Here is a 17,101-nt window from a genome sequence, read left to right on the forward strand (position 1 = left end):
ATAAACTATATTCTAAATATATTGGCCTAATTGTTGATTTAATTATTATTGGTCAAAATATGCCACTTAACTAGCCCTTCTCGGTTAGAAACTTAAAGACATTTGTAAGAAAGATGCCCGAGAGACAATAGAGACAAAAAATAATCATGTAGTCCTTATGCTGTGTAACGTTTATCAATTAAATGAAAGAAAAGACATCATTAATATTTTACAGAGGACTCCCAGGAGCACCTGCTGTGCTGCATGTTGACAGCTCTCGACACATGCGCAGTAGCTGTCCCACTGCTGCGGAGTGAAAACTTATTTCGTTTCACAGATAAATTTAAAAACAAAAGGAGGAAAGAGGAGAAAAGATCATCTGGCTTTCGCATTAATCTTGCGTTCGACCTTTCCCATACTTTGTGACATTATTTTTAACTTCTGCATCACCCCAACTTGTTGTTGCCTTCTCCTGCACAGGTAAGTTACATCCCATCACATTGCTAGGTGATGCTAGCTAACGTAGGCTAACGGGTGAATGCGCACCGACTTTGAGCTCAATTTTAACAGAAAAATATGAAACATTCAGTTCACCATAAAAAAGTCAAGTAAGAGTTTTGCACCAGCATCACAGAATAGATTACGTTTATCTTCTCTCACCGTGACCACAAGGCTTCAGGCTTAAGCAGCACCCTGCCTTGCTAACTGTTCTGGGTGGTCAGGATTCATCGTTGTCCCTTCTCTTTTAAGGAGACATTTTGCAGTTATGTCATCTTTAACTACAGAATATCTAATTTTTTTTCAGGAATACATACCCGTTTCAGCAGGTTCTGTGAGTCAAAAGTTGAGGAATTCCTTGGTGAATTGCGTCCCTCAAGCTAAATGTTAATGAGGACTTCCCAAAACCACCTGCAAAATAGAGAAAAGGGTGGAAAACATTTGGACTTCCACAAAACCGGGAAACACCCTTGTTAGAGCCAACCATTCTCACTTGTGACCACTTTAGGACTGTCGACTTGACCAGGGCCACGTTCAGCCCCCACAAAACGTAGCAACACGTTTTTAAAAACTGAAACTGGGGTGCATTGAACACATAGACCAGTAAGGTTGAACACCCTGTTGTGTGTGAAAGCGCACTGCCTTTTTAACACGAGTTTACAGACACGTCTCTGCTGACTGGGTATCACCTGTGACACAGCCAGTAAACAAGAGACACACCCACCAAACGAGAGAAAACACAACTCAAAGCACGTTGCACACTTGAACACCGTTTCACACCGTTCCGAGGAAACATGTCGTTCAACCAGCAAACCGTAGCAAAACGACCGCACACCGTTTTGAGATTGAACGTGCCCCAGTTCAACCAAAGAGCGATTTAATTTTCCTTCTCTCATTTTATTAATGTTTATAGGTTTAGTTATCTAGTAAACTCTCAAGAAAACAAAGCAAAGATTGGATTAGATAAAGGTATGAAACAAATTAACTGATGTGCTGAAAGCTCTTGTGGACTGACTGCATACCAATGACAGTGTTTAAAACCTCACACAAACAAATAAGTCTAACTGCAAAAACTGCAGTCACATCGAATGTCACAAATAGTGATACAGTTGTAGTCATGTTCACTATAACAAACCATTTTAGTTGGGGAAAAAAACAAATAACTGTAAGATATAAAACAAATAACATTCAGTGCCTGCGAGAGACATCCCAAGGCATGTAAGTTAGTGACGGAGTGATTGAATAAGGATGTGTGGATGAATTAAAAAGGCATAAAGCATACATACATTTCCAACATATTACTTTTTGTGTTTTTCCTTATCTTTCTAAGTCATTCATGCTTTATGCGTTCCTGATTCTGTTTTCCAAACATTTTTTTATGGCTCCTTAACTGCAAGCTTGACTCTGCTTCCCTACAATGAATTGTCCCAAGTCACTCTGTAACATTCATTTGAGAGCAGCAGAAATAGTTTCGGTCATTGTGGCTTACTCTAAAGAGATCTTGCTAAACTCTTTGGATTTATTGCCTGAGGCTTGATGTCATGTATTCACTCAAGCTTCAGATGAAAATGTCAGTGTGGAGACAGCCTGATTTTGACATGGAGTGTGATTGTTTTTTATACACCAAATATCTACCAACACATATATGCATATATGATAAATGTTAACGTATGTTAGTGATCAACGTTTAATTTAGTACAGTGAAGTAGACTGATAGTAACATCTGGGTTTAACAGCTGGAAGTAAAACCATATTAATGTTGACAGCAGTATGTTTACATAATTCTGCAATTCTTTATACCCTATTACCATATATTTTCTTATATTTTCCGATTGTGCGTATGATAAATGTTCTTTTCTCTGTTGAGTCCTGATGCTTTTGCTGCTGGAACATCCTCATTTCTCTACCTATTTTATGTAATCCCTTTTTTATACATAAAACACTACTTGACTTGACAAATGTAACCAACTCTATGAAGGGAGAAAATGTACAAGACACTGACCGAACTGAAACCTATGTTTCTTTTTTTGCTCTCCTTCAAACCTCTGTGTGCTGAGAACAGAAGGTGCTTACTGATTAGAAAGTGATATGGCATTGCAATGCTGTGAGTCACTGTTTTGCACTGAGGCTTAGCCTTTTGCTCGCTGTACTTTTTGCAGAATTAACTATAATATGTTGTGGCCGGGTATTGCATTTCCTTTATGTAAGCATTGTAAGGTTAGCTGTTATTGACTGCTCATCCTGGGCTGAGAGAGAGAGAGAGAGAGAGAGAGAGAGAGAGAGAGAGAGAGAGATGCTGTAGGACAATATACATGTACATTAAAAGCTAATTATAAAGAAGTGAAGTATGGTTAACTTGCTAGATTTTTCTTTTATTTACAGACTTATCCAAAGTTATAACTGGATATAAAGGGATTGCTCCATTATTGATACTTTGTGAATAATTATGGCTCAAGGAAGTTACGGTTTGAGAAATGTTTCAGGTAACTATAACTATTACTTTCCAAATAGCTTAAATGCTAGTTTTTGCTTGATGTGGATTCCATAACTTGTGTGTTATTTGTGATGAACAAAATATGTCCAGCCTTTTGTTTACAGGGGGTTATAATGGAATTTAAAAATTGCAAATACTGAAATATCTATATCAATTTAAACACACATTATTCTCAACTAGAAAGTGAAAACATTTATAATTTAAATAGTTATACCTGTTTGATGAACTACAATTTTGTCTTGGCAAATATTTGAAGAATATAAAAGATTTCTTTTTTTATGTGTTCCCTGGCTAAAATACTTGGAGGATACCTGTGGTTGAGAAAACCTGCCAAGACTATGGTCAGGCATTTAGAGGGAGAATTGCATAGTAATTATAGAGTGTGTTCAGTCTATGTAGAGAGACATACAATTTAGAGAGAAGTGACTGCTGAAAACAGAGTGTCTACACAATTGGTAAATCCTCCCCTGTCCCTCCTCTTCTTGTGAGACAGGCTCAGAGAGTTTATACTCAAAAACATTTCGGGGTGATAGAAGCAAGGCTCTAGGCTCAAATAGAAACGGTCGCTGATGAGCATATAATACTGAGGTAAGGAAAGAAAAAAGAAACTAAGGGTAGAAAGTATATAGTATAAAGCTGTATAAAACCTTAGAGACTGTATTTTCCATAGCATATTGTGGTTTTTGCCTGTTATATTATTTTGTTATGAAGAGTTAAACACTATTTCCTTCAATACCAATGGTTTGCTATTGTAAATTTAATGTCTAGTTATATATAGAGCTGCAAAGATTAATTGATTAATCGATTAGTTGTCAACTTTTAAATTAATCACCAACTATTTTGATAATCGATTATGTGATAATCGATGGAAAATCCTTTGATTCCAGCTTGTTAAATGTGAATATTTTCTAGTTTCTTCTCTCCTCTGTGACAATAAACTGAATATCTTTGAGTTGTGGACAAAACGAGACATTTGAGGACGTCGTCTTGGGCTTTGGGAAACACTGATCCACATTATTCACCATTTTCTGACATTTTATAGACCAAACAACTAATCGATTAATCGAGAAGATAATCAACAGATTAATCGACTGAAAATAATCATTAGTTGCAGCCCTAGTTATATATTTAGTTTTAAACTTAAGCTCACAATGCAGGACATTTTCTTTACTTGTTTTTTTATCACATGCAATAGGGATATTTTGTTTGGACTATTTTTTTGCTCTGCAAGAGTAATCAACCATGGCTGTTCCACTGTTGGTCTAACAGGTCAAAGCACTGAAGAGTGTGTTCCTAACTACCTGGGGATTGACTATAGTTATCAGTTGGATGTGGACAATTTCCAAAACGGTGCCACCATTAAGCGGTTAAGCCTTAAAAGGAGGCCCAGAGTGGCTGTCAATAATGTGGAAAAAACGCAGAGTGACATTTCACCCAGTCAGTGGCATTCTGCAGAATCTTTGTCATCATCTAGCAGTGATGATAAAAGACTACTGGGCATGTCTTCTACCACAAAAGGTCGACCTCCTCTTCCTCCACCACATGGTTCCTCATTGGATAACAAACCCTTCAGGAATGAAGGACCAGCAACTTCTCAGATACTTAATGAGCCAAAGCCTCAGCCTGCTGCAAGATCTCTTGCATTACAAAGACAAAGCCCTGTGATGGAAAAGACCTTAATGGAGACCCTCAAACACTTGGAACAGGAGGTGAGGAGCCAGCCTCCACCTCAGCCCCCTCCCCGTCGTCGGCTGGCCAGCTTTGGAGGGGTAAGTTCCCATGGGTCGCTTTCCCCCTTTACTGGCCTGGGTGCATATAATCAGAACAACAATGGGAACAAGCCTACTGGCACAGGAGGTGATATACATGTCCACCTTAACTCGTCCCTAGGCAGTAGAGGCAGCACAGGATGCCTTAGGCTGAGCCCACAGAGCTCTGGGAGAACCACCCCAGTTACAGGTCTCGGCCCCATGCACCTTCAGCATGTCCGTGACCAGATGGTGGTAGCTCTGCAGAGGCTGAAGGAGCTGGAGGAGCAGGTGACAATCATCCCTATCCTTCAGGTAAAAATCTCAGTCCTTCAGGAGGAAAAGAGGCAACTGGTCTCTCAACTCAAGAACCATAGTGACAACGAGGACATAAATGGTGTGATCTGGCAGAGAGCATATGGCATGGAAAAGTCTGACACTGAGAATAAGGTGATTAACGAGGAAGGACCTGAAGGCATAGTCAGAAGTGACTGCACCGACTTCAGGGAACTGACTGAAGAGATGCAGGCATTGGAAAGAACCATCAAGGGCGGACATTTGCAAGCATGGCATGAAAAAGCCCATAGCCTTCTGCATGACAAGGCTATCAAGTCAGTCACAGTGGGAACTGATAACGATATCACCTTGTCTAAACCCACTAAAGAAAACAAATATGTGAACACTGATCAGGTAAAGACGAGGTCCATTGCATCAGAAGTGTCTGAAGTTAATCTTGGAATTTACACAGAACGGGAAGCAGAGATTGATGCCCAACAAGTAATAATTGGTGCCTTAAAGGAGAGAATTTGTCACTTAGAAGCAGAGTTAAAAGAATCCACTCTCAAGACAGAGATGAGTCGTCTGAAACTAGAGCTTCAGGCTGCAGGAGCTAGGAACCGAGCTGATAAAGCCTCCTTTGCTAGACCATCCACTGTGAGCACAGGCATCGAGGCAAGGCCTCACACCACAAGCCAGGCAGTGGGTAATCACACAGAGCTCCGAGATGCCTACACAGGGGAGGCAATAGAGGTGAAGACTGTGGGAGTGTCGTGTTGGAGGCCTGAGCTGAAGAATGTTTGCGCAGGACCAGATGTACCCATGAGCCACTGGGAGGTCAGGGAGCGAGTGGAGACCATGGAAAAGGGTGTGGGGATCCAAGTTCTTACGAACACACAAGGAGTTGGGAGGGAGATCAAGTTATGTGATGCAGAAACCAACACAGAGGTACCAGCAGAGAATCTGGGGTCTAAGAAAAGAAAGATAAAGTATAATTCAGTGGGTTGTGGGGACTGTTCTGTTGATGTGATTGTCTGCGAAGCAAAGGAAGTGGTTTCTCAAGGTATTGCCACAGATCAAGTCAGAGGTGTGGATCTGGGAATCATGGCAACACCCCAGACAGCTTCCCAGCGTACCAACACTGTATCCAGCTCAGTGTCTCGCTTTACCAACACCAGACATGCCTTCAACACAGACTCCAGCACTAATACTGTCCTAAGTACCCAAGACAAGCACACCAACACCACTCAGACTGTTACCAGGACAGTGTCAGTAGGCAACAGGGTCAAAGACATCAAATGCCCACCGAAGACCTGCTCGGTTGGTGTAGGAACTGTAAATCTGCCAGGAAGTGCCTTAAAACAAACACCAGGGACAGTCGGCAAGGTAACCCGAGACGCTGGTGTTGGATTAACGAATATTAATGACAATTTTCTGGTTGGACTGAAATCCCGAAATATGGCATGTGGACCATCCCATCTGCCTGACCCCATCAAGACAAGGAGCATCGGTGTAGGGGAGGGAAGGATACGGGATTTGTCAGTTTCATCCAGTACACCTGGCCAGATAATCCAGCAATCTTCACAGTCCCAGTGGGACCCCGAGCTGAACCATTACATAGAGAAGATGCATTGGCTGCTCAGGGAGCACGGGGACCTGCTCACAGAGGACCACGCTCAGCAGAGGGATGGGTTTGTCCAGCAGCACAGTAGACGAGGAAGTGCCAGCTCCAAGCTGTCCTGTAATAACAAAGCTGCAACACAAGGAGGACCAGAAGTCCATCCTTTAGATTCTCAGCCACCAGGTAACACTGTAGATTTAGTAAGTCTTAAAGGTACCCTGTGGAGTTTTCTTGTAAATATTATATTTATCGTATCTCACCACAAAGCATTATGCGTATCCTCTTCATTTTTTGGCATTTTACCACCACCAGGCAAGTGGAATACTGTGAAACCAAAGTACATCATATAGTTTGTTAAATGTCTTTGCATTATTGGAATGTGTAGCATCAAACATGTGCCTTCAATCAAAATGGGGACCCACTGATCAAAAAAATGTTGAGCCATAGTATGTCTACTGGTCACAAACTCCTTTAGATACCTTTAATGTTGGATTATTATTATCATGTAATATATGTAATGTCATGCTGTAACTATTCAAACACTTATATCCTCTTTCTTTGTCACAGTCAGCAGAGAGTTTCAGTCCCCATCTCAACTCTCAGCTGACTCTAATAAGTGTGACAAAACAAACCCAGGAATCTGCCAACAGGGTGGCAGTGATTCAGAGGTGAAAAGAATGATACAGATGTTGGAAAATCAGGCATCTTCAGCTCTGCAAGGTAAACGTATGTGTGTGTGTGTTATAAAGTTCATCTTCATGAGAAATCCAGTAAACGATATTGGATAAGAATACTGTCCGTGCGAAAGTAGTCTAGTTTAAAAATATTTTATTTCCAGACCGCTCCCAGGGCCCACTTTAAACTTGCGTTATGTTTGGAGGAAGTGGCTGCCTTTGGCTTGACAAGTGGATTTTCTGAGGGATACACTTGTAATGTTTGGAATGATATCTGGTTTTGGAGGGCGTCTCGTACCACATACCAGTTTGTGGCTGAGGGTCTAAAATTGAATGGCTCCATAGGAGGAGCTTGTGTCAGAGAAAGCTTTCTCTTTTTAAAATGAGGCAATGAGATTCATAGGAATATATAAAGAATCATGAACAATCCTCACAAAGTCCTGCACAGATTGACCTAGTGAATTTAAATGTTTCTTTGCATGCATTTTTTTTAATATTAAATGTAATTTGTTCAAATTCAGAGGCATGTGCTGCATTGTTTTTTCCAGATAGGTCAACGAATGCCGGTGTGCTGCGGTCTGTAATGAAGAAACAAAATGGTGACCAAGGCTGTAGCAGCAACAGGAAGAGCATGAAATTAATGAGGGCGACCACAGGGTAATCATCTAATGTTTAAACTAATATTTAGACTTTAGGACTCATCATCTTAACACATTTTATGTATGTAACTCCTGTGTTTTGGCCTTAGATTGGACCCCATGTCATCTTACGAGCCCTTTGCCAGTGAGAAGGCTAACTCTGAGGAAGTGGAAAGGAGAGGAAACAAAAAATCAAGGGAAGCTTCTCAAGATGGAGCGCAAGGAAGAAAGGGCAAAGGTGGCTCCAACAAGGTGTCCAAAGGGTCTGCAAAATCACAAACACAGAGGTAATGTAGTCCAGAAGGTTTTAAAGTCAAAACATCTCAGTTGAATAAGAGTTGTGTTAAATAGCCATATCCTTCAATCTCTAACTTTTGAGAGTTCTGCTCAGGTCTGAACTCACACCGTGTAACTTGCATTTTTATTCCTTTCAGGTGTAAGATAAGTGAAACTATGTTTTCTGCTTGTCAAGCCTTGAAATTACACCTGAGTGATGACACAGCTTTATCCAGCAGCAAATTGGTATGTTTTTCTCACTATATTCAGCATGAGAGCCCTTGAAGTTCACTGTGTGTGCATATGTGCGTGTGTATGTGCACGTTTAATGGTATGTCACTGGATGGGTGTGGAGGGATGCTGAGGCAGGGTGTGTTCAAATATGCCATTTAAAAAGAAATGGCTTTGGCATTGAATAGAAAAGGCGCAGGAATTTGTCGGCACTGTAATATTCTGTCATTAGATTTTTGTTCCTGAACTTGAAAACAATGAAAAATGTGAGTGAAAGAGACTCCTCACTTTCACAATAATTTGGCGAAGAAATAAAAAGGAGGGGAGTTCAAATGAAGTATATTGAAAAGGAAAATCCAGAAACAAAAGACAAACAAAACTCTCAACATGCCACAAACCTTTTATGGATTATATAAAGACAGATTCATATTCTCTACCTTTTTGAAATAGTTTTGGACATTTTGATAGTGAGTTGTTGCTTTGTTATGCTTTTGGTTTGAGCTCTTTCAGTCAAATTCTTGTAATAACAAGACTCTCCTTTCTATTCAAAGGTGAAATTGCTCTGCACGCTGTGAATTAGGGCAACTTGCAAGGCATTTATGGATGCCTACAAGCACATTGATGTTTTTTTTTTTTTTTACATTCTTTTGTCCCTTACAGCATGACTGTCTACAAACAATCCAGCAAGAGTGGTCGTCTGTGTCCAGCCACAAGTCAGCTTCTGCTGACACTATAGGGAATTACTTGTCTACATTTCGGGTCATTTCACCTTCAGTATTGCAACATATAGCTAATATGGCTGACAGCAATGGAAACACAGCTCTGCACTACAGTGTGTCTCACTCCAACTTTGGCATTGTCAAGAAGTTGCTTGATGCAGGTACAGTCATACTCACAGGCAAACTAGAGGTTATTATGTATTTTAACAACATTCTGGCTTAGTGCTCTGGGTCAGACATTGCTATGCTCCACAATAGCCTCTAGGGGGCAAATAGGCTCCATTGAGTGATTGAGTAAGATACTTTCTGGATCATGAGGTCCTTTTTGTATCTACAAAATAAGTCTAATATGCATATATCTTAATGCAGCTGCCTAACCCAAAAGCATTCATTTTAAACTCTGAAGCATAATAATAACGCTTATTACAACAACAGGATAAATAAAATACATGTTGTCGACTGCTGCATAACCAGCCAAAATAGATGTTTTTCTTAACTGTCAAAGCTGTTATGATAAAACAATAATTAACACTTTAAACACTTAAACCGTGCATGCACTTCATCTAGCTTCGGAAAAATAGGTAAAATATTGTATTGATCCTCAGATGTTCTGTACTCCTACTGCAGTGCAGTTGTTATAATTGGTGATGAAAAGAATAGAAATGAACATGTACTTTAGAAATCCACTTTTAAAATCACAATTAACTGTTCCAACCTTTTCTCCGGTCTAAAAGGGATCAAAAGTTCAGGGTCAGGCCATTCAGAGGCTTTAATTAATTTCAACTGAACAGGCAAACATTGAAAAAAGGTCCTAATGGAGGAGATGAAGTATTCTTTCCTATTTTTATTGAAAGGTTTTGCTACCGCTTTCAGAAGAGATTGGACCTACCTCTGTCTGGTCTAAGGCCAGGTGGAACAGAAGCATATGATCAGCAAACAAGTAATAATGCTAATCCATTGTGTCACAGAAATGTATCAGTAATTTTATGTTTGCAATGTTCAGGATATAAAAAGCATGACTAAAGCTTTTTAATATGTTGCTCGAAATGAAAAAAAAAAAGATTGAACTCCATGTGAAAGAGTAGGTGAAGGTTTGATGCTTCACAGGATGCACTGAGTGAGTGTTTTAGCTGCTCATTCTTACTGTGGCGGTGTCAAGGTAGAATATAAACTATATAGAATGTTAGCGCTCACAAAATAAATGCTTTTGAGAACTTTTAATTGCACAGCAGCAAGGAAGACACAGTTGATTTGACTTTGAGCAAGGCTAAAATGTATCATTGCTGCTGTGCAATTAAAGCATGGCTTTGCGAGTGCTCACATTTTTCCATGTCTATTAATCTACACAATAAATAACCTTTGGTGCAGGGCCATTTTATTGGACACTTTTACATAGTTTTATTTTAATGATTTTAGAATTTTGTACAGGTATTTTAACCTGGTACAGTCTGTATAGGTGGAGAACAGTTTGCCAGCACCGGCCTAAAAATAAATGGCTATAAACCTCTGTCTTCCTTACATATTTCTGCTTTCCTGTCTTTTGTCTTTTCTACTCAAATGACCATCATCACTACAGAGGTGTGCAACGTCGATCAACAGAACAAAGCCGGTTACACGCCCATCATGCTGGCTGCACTCGCAGCTGTGGAAAGTCCAGAGGACATGAGAGTTGTGGAGCAGCTCTTCACAAAAGGAGACGTCAATGCAAAGGCAAGCCAGGTCAGTCTGTTCCCAAGTGACGGTAAGGGGTTTGATGTCCTGCTGTTTAAATTGTGTCCATATGTTGCTTTGGGTACTACTACAAGCCGCATGTTCTTTATTCTTTAATGCCAAGTTGATGTTTTTTCTTTTGGGTTACTATATTTGTAGTTCAAACCTGAACTACCTGATCTTCAGGTAGTGATTTGAATGTCACATGTTGTGGGCAATTCATTAAAATTGCCTGCATAGATAAAAAAGAACACTGTCTCTATTTTACCCATAATTAGTACCAAATTACATAGTTATTTCCAGGAGGAACCATCAAATAAAACATTGCTGTATTTTTTAGTGTGTGCATTATCTTCCGTGAGTGGAGAATGGAGAAAATGTGATCTGTCTGATACCATTAACATGTTAATGTTAATGTTTGAGATGCATGGACTCAGCATCATTAACCCTATTCCCTGTGTTTGACGCCAGGCCGGTCAGACAGCTCTGATGCTGGCTGTGAGCCATGGCAGGATGGACATGGTGCAGGCACTCCTGGCACAGGGGGCCGAGGTCAATCTCCAGGACGACGAGGGCTCCACGGCGCTGATGTGTTCGAGCGAGCATGGCCACGCCGACATTGTTAGACTACTTCTGGCACAGCCAGACTGTGATGCCACCCTGACTGATAGTGTATGTGAGTCATTACTGCCACTCTGTGCAGCTTCTGTTTCTGTGATGGCTTCAAGCTGTGAAGCTGAAGCATTCCAACTTTGTCTCACATATGAAATCAGAGTGAACACTTTACTCCCATTTAATATGTCAGATAAACAAGGGAGTAGAAGTTGTACTGTACAGTAGGCTTTTACTGTCTATAAGGTTCAATAAACAGCAAAACCTCTCATAATTTATTTGAGTTTGTGTGTTTACAGGATGAAAGCACAGCCCTGTCCATTGCTCTGGAGGCAGGACATAATGACATTGCAGTGCTCCTTTATGCACATGCCAATTTCTCCAAAGGACAGACAGGGGTATGTGGTTTCCACATTTTTACACTAACATTTAAACTAAATATATATGCGGTTAGTTTTCTTCAAAGAAATGTGTTTTGTTTTTTGTGTGTTAACAGGCATCTGCTCGTCACAGTGGCAAGTCTCTTTCCTCCTCTGGTGGCAGAACTATCTTTGAATAAGGGGATGCCCCAAAGCCTGAATGGATTCTTCTTGAATCTTATTTATCAGGTGATTTAGTATCAAGGGCCCCCATAATGATTTTAACAGTGCCAGTTTCAAACCTACAGTTGTCATGCAATTAACAGAATGCTAGTTAGTATGTATCTAAATTAGTATCTAGTGTAGCATTTGCAAAACATTGCATAGTGTGTATTATATTGTAACTCAGCAGGTAATATATGCATGGCAGAGTATATTATTATTCTTTGTCTGTAAGAGATATTATTGTCGTATTCTGCAGTCATTTATTATATACTATCAGTTCAAAGTTTCTTTAATTATTTTAATTCTCTTTTTTGTAAATAATATTTAATTGCTGAACAATATACTGCACAGTAGCATCAAACTCATAAAGATGTGTGAGTAAATATGTAAATAAATTAAAACAAATAGACAATACATAGCTACAGATAGTCTTGATTTGTCAATTATTCTGAAAAAAAAACTTAAAAACTTAAAACTAGGTAAACTTTGTACATCCATATTTTTATTGTAATGTAAACAAGATTATAGTATTTATAAGTTGATACTTTTGCTGTATCTGTACTGCTTCACTAGAATAATCCAAAACAAGCTCCTTAATTGTTAATATACCGTATATTCAGTGGTGTAGTCTACGTGATATGCAGGTATACACAGTATACCCACTAAGAAAGCTCCAGGATTTCTATATACCCACTTAAAAATGTGCAAAGACACGTAACAACATACTTTCCATTATATTTTTGATATATTTTGAATTGCCATCTGTGTTTTCCTTCGCATAGGCTAAATAAAGGGATTTCCACCGTAACTTGGTGCAAAAAAAGAATCAGAATGCAGGAAATAAAGTCTGTGATGCTCAAAATTTTCCTGGGGGAGGACACCCAGAACCCCCACTTTGATATGTCCATTCTGGTCCATATATTTATATAGTACAGTATACCCACTAAAATATATTAGACTACACCACTGCATATATTGCTACTCTGGGTAAGGTTACCTAAAAAAAAAAAATCTTTTGCACCATGTCCTTTTTGTACTGTTGGCTACTGACCAAATAAAGCAAGAACACCTCCAGAAATGATACTTTGAGACTCTGATAAGTGTGTGAAAGCTTTTTATGGAGCCCTTTGTTTAGTTCCATATTCAACAGGTTTCAATGTCAGCTGGTTTCAGTGGTTGTCTTGAACGAATACGTTCTCACATTTCTCTTAAGTGACTCAACCAGTTGGAAAGAAAATGCCTGTTGAAACTTCGCTGAGTCGTCAACACCTCTTTGCCCCATTTTTAGTCTGGCCGTTTGATTCATCCCCTAACACCCAGCGCTTTGTTCTTCCGACACAGAAACTACTTGCCTCCCTTGCCGCTCTTTACCTTTCACCTCACTTGGTATTCGTTAGCTAGTTTGTTTATTATCCTTATCAGAAATTCCTTTTGTGTTTTGGTGGTATTGTCCTCTGTGTCCACCCTGTCCCCACTTGTCTGTCCATTATTTTTTGAATGAGTTTTTATTGACTATTTCATAAGGATAGGGCAGAAAGATGCATTCAATTTTAAACATCTTTTCAGAAGACTGATCATTTTTAGTTGGCTTTGTGACCTTATCAAAGTGTGCTTGGCTCCATCCATGTTCCCACCATTGTAAATTTAAAAACCTGAATTTCAGCTTTGAGTAAGCTATAACGAATTTATCAAACATTCAGAATAACCTGCACCATGGTACAGCTCAGACTGTTTGTTTTAAAGAATATTCCCCATAGGACCTAGGAAGAGGAGACTATCCATCCACCACGGCGCTGTGGAGGAGGGTCTGGCTAGTCCACACAGCAATCCGGGATGGGAGAAAAACATGGTCTGGTTTATTGGCGTTTCTTTAAACCAATCACAATCGTCATGGGCGGCGCTAGGCTACTTACGGAGCAACGCAAAATAGCCTCGGGAAGGAACTTGTTTTGGTGGAACATGAGTTCATTCAAAGGTTGTTTTAGTCATGCAACAGAAAACTCAGATTGGACAGATAGTCTAGCTAGCTGTCTGGATTTACCCTGCAGAGATCTGAGGAGCAGTTAACCATAGATCACCATAAATCGGCTGGAGTTTAAAATGCCAACACAAAGGAAGCCCAAGGCAACGGACATCCGGCCTAAATGAGGGACATCAGGCAGAATTTCCGGCAGCACCAGAGCAATCCCGGAAGTGGAACGTCGTTGATATAGACTATGGAAACAGTGACATGGTGGGTTGTGTGTCTATCCCCTTGCTTTTGTTTTCTGCATGATTTACATTTTGCTTATTTGGAAAGGTTTTGAAAGTGCAGAAGATAGAAAGCTTTTCATTAAAAGAAGGGGAAGATGCATGAAATTATGTTGTTATCCTCCCAGTGAACACCACCCCTTCCTCCCCACACACACACACACACACACACACACACACACACACACACACACACACACACAGAATGTTACTGTGTCGCATTACTAAGAGCTTGTGCATGTGTGACTGAGAACACTCTGAGTCATTTCCTAGCAACAGCAATAAAAAACAATTATATACAAGATCCACCATAAAAAATTTGCAGTTGCCATGGTAACAATCAGCGGTTTTGAGCAAGTGGTTCATGGGAACATAATACTAAAATAACAGAAACACTGCACCACATTACTTATAAAGTAGATTTTCATTTGAGCAATCTTCAAAACAATATTTTTAAATTTTTAAGACAAGAATAATTGTCATATGAAACTGGCATCCAAGGATAATCCCCCTGTACTCTTGGCCAAAAAAAAAACACCATTAAGAAATAGTGTTGTTTCAGTGATACAAGACACAATGCATTCGCCTATCATATCCCATTACAGTTTACTGTATATTAAATTTCAACTTATATTAAATTGCATCTTTTGTCTGCTATGTCTCCTGTAAATCGCATGCTGTGTTCTGCTTTAAGGGAGACATTTACATTTCACACCCCTTGTGTCTGCATTAATTCACCAAAATACCATTAGCTCTCCATTTATGTAGATGGAAGTGCACTGCTAAGATCAGTCTGCAGTCTAGACGGCTAATTATCTTGTTAGCTGCACAACGCTAAATAGCATCGTAAATGTCACTTTGGTCCTTTCAGATCTTGGTCCTTACTCTTCAATGCCACTGTTAACAACATATGATGTAAGCCCATGGCTTGTAAGCTACAGCACAAGTGTGTTTAATGTATCTCTTTTCCCCTGCTGGGGCTCAGCCTGCTAGCTGCTGTCAATCAAACGCAGACATGCTCTTTCAGTGGCTGAAAGTATAAGGAGTATTTCTGATATTTCCTCAGACCTTTTTCCTTCTAATAATGAAAAACAATGAATAATGAATTTAAAAAAGACCTTGACATTATTTTTGACTGCAAAAAAAGGACAGCTAAATATGATATCAGTTGGATTTCGAATGGTCAGTAGATGATAAAATACAGAAAGGTCTATTAATAAAATGTTTAACATGATGACTGGAGAATCCAACAATCAACATCAGATTTTACACAGATAGAAAATGCCAAAGTATTTACATTCATTTCTCTTCTGATAAATTCCTGTGTACTGTAACCGTGCTGTAAAACATATTTAAAAAAACATATGTAGTAAGTTACGATATAAGTATTTATTACAGTATTCATTTTGTTATCAAACAAAATGTTTATGAAATCATGTTGATATTTAAAGATGCTCTGAGCGTCACGCGTTTTTCAGGCTACAACATTTTTTGTCACATACAACAAATATCTCCTCATTATCCACTAGCTGCCTGTCCCTTGAACACACTGTAAAAAAAACGCGGTCTCTGTAGACAGCCCAGGCTCCACAAACGGCAACAAAATCAAACTGCGCCAACCTGCACCACGAAACATAAACAGTTTGTTCTGTGTGCTCTGGATGGAGACCAGTAAAGTGTATTAGAAGCACTTTTCCGGTGATGGCTGAGCGTTACTGAGCAGCCTCCAACTGAGAGAGACGAGGTAAATGTGCCGTGAGCAACGTGTCTGAAAGTTGTAAGTCTTCTGGTAGCTGTGCCAAGAGAAATCTCAATCATTCCCAATCTTGCAGAGACGGAGAGCGTAGGTATATGTAAGGAGATAACATGGACACAGGCTAATTATTGCTAACTAAAATGCTAGTTAACATTAGTAATTAAACTTAAACAGCTAATGTAAGTCGAAACTGCCTGCGAGCTTCTCCTGTACTGTACGGTAATTCCTCTACTATGCGATAGTAAGTCCCGTGGTTATGACACAATCGTTAGCCTATTTTTACAAAAACTCCTGCTACGGAGCCATAACATGAGGTACAAGGTAATGGAGCCTTTTATACATTGTCGTGTTTCTTTAGAAATAAACAATGGACAAATAGAGTCTTTAAACGTTTCAGATGTAAAGTTATTCGCTGTCAAAGTGGCGCCAAAATGAATGGCAGTCAATGGAATGCTAACGGGAGGTGATGGCTTATTAGCATCAAAATGGCACCATAGGAGCTGTGCGTTCCGAGGAGAAGCTTACCCCCTTGGGCGAGCTAGCCTCAGTTTTGTTTGACAATACTTCGAACGTCAACAAGAAGTGACATCACCCAACATCGCTTAGGGCACCTTTAACATTTTATTTGCAGAATGGTTTGGTTTTGGTGTTATCAACTGGTAAATGAAGTTTTATAAGACTTTTATAAGACAAGATGTACTGCCAGAGTCACTTAAAGGCCCTAAAAATTTTGTTTTTTGTTTTCATGCAGTCTTTTACTATGAGTGATACTGTCCTACGTGAACATACTATTTTCTGCCAAATACAAATTTCTGTGTTTATGTTTTTGTCAATGCTTTTACCAGTGGTTTGAAGAAGGTGGGGCTTAGTTGGAAAAATGTGATGTCACATATTCCCATGCACCCATCAATCAGGATTTCTCTCTCTCAAACTTTAATTTTAGATTGTTACATATTCAGTCCTGAATATTAATGTGATAAAGAAATACTTTTGAAAATAAGTTCTCAGGGGATTTATGTACGTTAGTTATGTAAG

At 39.5% G+C, this 17,101-nt stretch overlaps 1 protein-coding gene across 1 annotated transcript; it reads left to right on the top strand.

Annotated features, from left to right (window-relative positions):
• The first annotated feature begins 2,923 nt into the window (after positions 1-2,923).
• On the top strand, positions 2,924-13,121 carry LOC144531667 (KN motif and ankyrin repeat domain-containing protein 1-like). The gene is made up of 11 exons (XM_078271923.1): positions 2,924-2,960; positions 4,241-6,799; positions 7,184-7,336; positions 7,839-7,947; positions 8,039-8,215; positions 8,363-8,450; positions 9,096-9,315; positions 10,731-10,873; positions 11,336-11,536; positions 11,776-11,874; positions 11,973-13,121. Exons 1-11 carry the CDS (start codon positions 2,924-2,926, stop codon positions 12,033-12,035), a joined length of 3,849 nt encoding a protein of 1,282 aa, XP_078128049.1. The 3' UTR covers positions 12,036-13,121.
• The last annotated feature ends 3,980 nt before the right edge of the window (positions 13,122-17,101 follow it).

This window comes from Sander vitreus, chromosome 16 (assembly GCF_031162955.1).
Source record: "Sander vitreus isolate 19-12246 chromosome 16, sanVit1, whole genome shotgun sequence".
In the NCBI taxonomy this organism is placed as follows: domain Eukaryota; kingdom Metazoa; phylum Chordata; class Actinopteri; order Perciformes; family Percidae; genus Sander; species Sander vitreus.

What these genes read in the sequence shown, in the direction of transcription:
- LOC144531667 (XM_078271923.1), top strand. Translation starts at nt 2,924, where the DNA reads ATGGCTCAAGGAAGTTACGGTTTGAGAAATGTTTCAG. An exon ending in CGGTTTGAGAAATGTTTCAG is followed by an intron (nt 2,961 to 4,240) that starts GTAACTATAACT and finishes TTGGTCTAACAG; the next exon opens with GTCAAAGCACTGAAGAGTGT. An exon ending in CTTTATCCAGCAGCAAATTG is followed by an intron (nt 8,451 to 9,095) that starts GTATGTTTTTCT and finishes TGTCCCTTACAG; the next exon opens with CATGACTGTCTACAAACAAT.